Source organism: Dipodomys ordii, unplaced genomic scaffold, assembly GCF_000151885.1.
Source record: "Dipodomys ordii isolate 6190 unplaced genomic scaffold, Dord_2.0 Scaffold4144, whole genome shotgun sequence".
Classification (NCBI taxonomy): domain Eukaryota; kingdom Metazoa; phylum Chordata; class Mammalia; order Rodentia; family Heteromyidae; genus Dipodomys; species Dipodomys ordii.
The window spans coordinates 1-1,514 of record NW_012271358.1 but is presented as its reverse complement, the minus strand read 5'-3'; the positions used below and the strand labels follow the sequence as shown (position 1 = coordinate 1,514).

General features: G+C 45.9%; 1 protein-coding gene across 1 annotated transcript; it reads right to left on the bottom strand.

The window, feature by feature from the left end:
• Positions 1-2: 2 nt before the first annotated feature.
• LOC106002179 (sodium channel protein type 2 subunit alpha-like) lies at positions 3-1,194 on the bottom strand (the record flags this gene model as incomplete). The annotated part of the gene is made up of 1 exon (XM_013037099.1): positions 3-1,194. A coding segment is annotated over one exon (1,192 nt), but the record flags the coding sequence as incomplete, so codon positions are not given.
• Between the last annotated feature and the right edge of the window lie 320 nt (positions 1,195-1,514).

Here is a 1,514-nt window from a genome sequence, read left to right as displayed (position 1 = left end):
ACTTTTTACTTTCCCTGATATCTTTCCCTTTGTCTTCCTTTTCTGATTTGTCTTTTTCATATTTCTCTTTCTCTGGTTTGGTCACACTATCATAGGAAGGTGGGGAAGTGGTGGACGGTGTCACGTCAGTTTTCTCCGGGGTTGAGTTCTCGTTCAGTTTATCCACGAGGATGTCTTCTTTGATAGGTGTCCCTTCGCCTTCTTTGCCTTTGTCTTTCTTATAAATAGACGAGACCTTTTTAACCTTCTGCTTCAGGAGGTAGCGTCGGTACGCTCTCTGGATGACGATAGCAGACACCTCCTCTTGCTTGCGTTTCAGAGTGGTTGTGATGGGCTCGTAAGAGACCTTGGAGGGGTTCGAGGCCATGAATCGCTCTTCCATCTGTATTCGAAGGGCGTCCATCTCTCCACTCTCCCCCAAAACACGCTTTGTAAAAGCAAACAAGATGTCGAGGCAGTGGATCCGGTCTCCACTCACCATGGGCAGGTCCATGGCAATGAGCTGGACTTTGTTGGGTTTTGCTATGAGAAGGGGAGGATCCAGGGCAGCTGCAAAATCAGACAGCTTGGCGAATTCTATGAACTGGGTTGCATCCGGATCGAACTTCTCCCAAACTTCATAGAACATCTCAAAGTCATCCTCGCTCAGGGGCTCTGCGCTTTCTTCCGTGGCCACGCTGAAGTTCTCCAGGATGACAGCGATGTACATGTTCACCACCACCAGGAAGGAGATGATGATGTAGCTGACAAAAAAGAAAATCCCAACGGATGGGTTCCCGCAGTCTCCCTTCACTGAGCTTCCTGGGTTATTTTTTTCAGGGTCACAGTCTGGGGGTCCACTGTTAAGAATCGGGGCTAGCAACCCATCCCAGCCCGCAGACGTGGTAATTTGGAACAGGCAAATCATGCTGTTGCCAAACGTCTCAAAGTTGAACATGTCATCGATTCCAACTTCCCTTTTCACGTAGGCGAAGTTGGACATCCCGAAGATGGCGTAGATGAACATGACAAGGAAGAGCAGGAGGCCGATGTTGAACAAGGCAGGAAGGGACATCATCAGAGCGAAGAGCAGCGTGCGGATCCCCTTGGCCCCTTTGATGAGACGAAGGATTCGGCCAATCCGGGCAAGGCGGATCACTCGGAACAGGGTGGGGGACACGAAGTATTTTTCTATCAACTCAGCTAGAAACATTCCTGTGGGAAACCAAAAAAGCAAATAAAATAGTGTTAATAATACCAATGAACAAATATTTGCATTATCAGTATTATCTGGTTTTACAAAATAGGGACATTAGAATCACACATACATATTTACCTGATGTACTCATGCAAATAATCTGTGATTCTTGTTCATTAAAATAAAGTTGCTGTGGTTGGTGTTGAATCATTAAGACAGTTATGCAAATGTAGGTCACTTTACCTTATTCAAATACCTTCTATCAAGAAGTGATTCATTCATTAAGGGTTTAAAGGTGTCGCAAAGACTACAGTGGCCAAGTTCAGAAATGCATTGA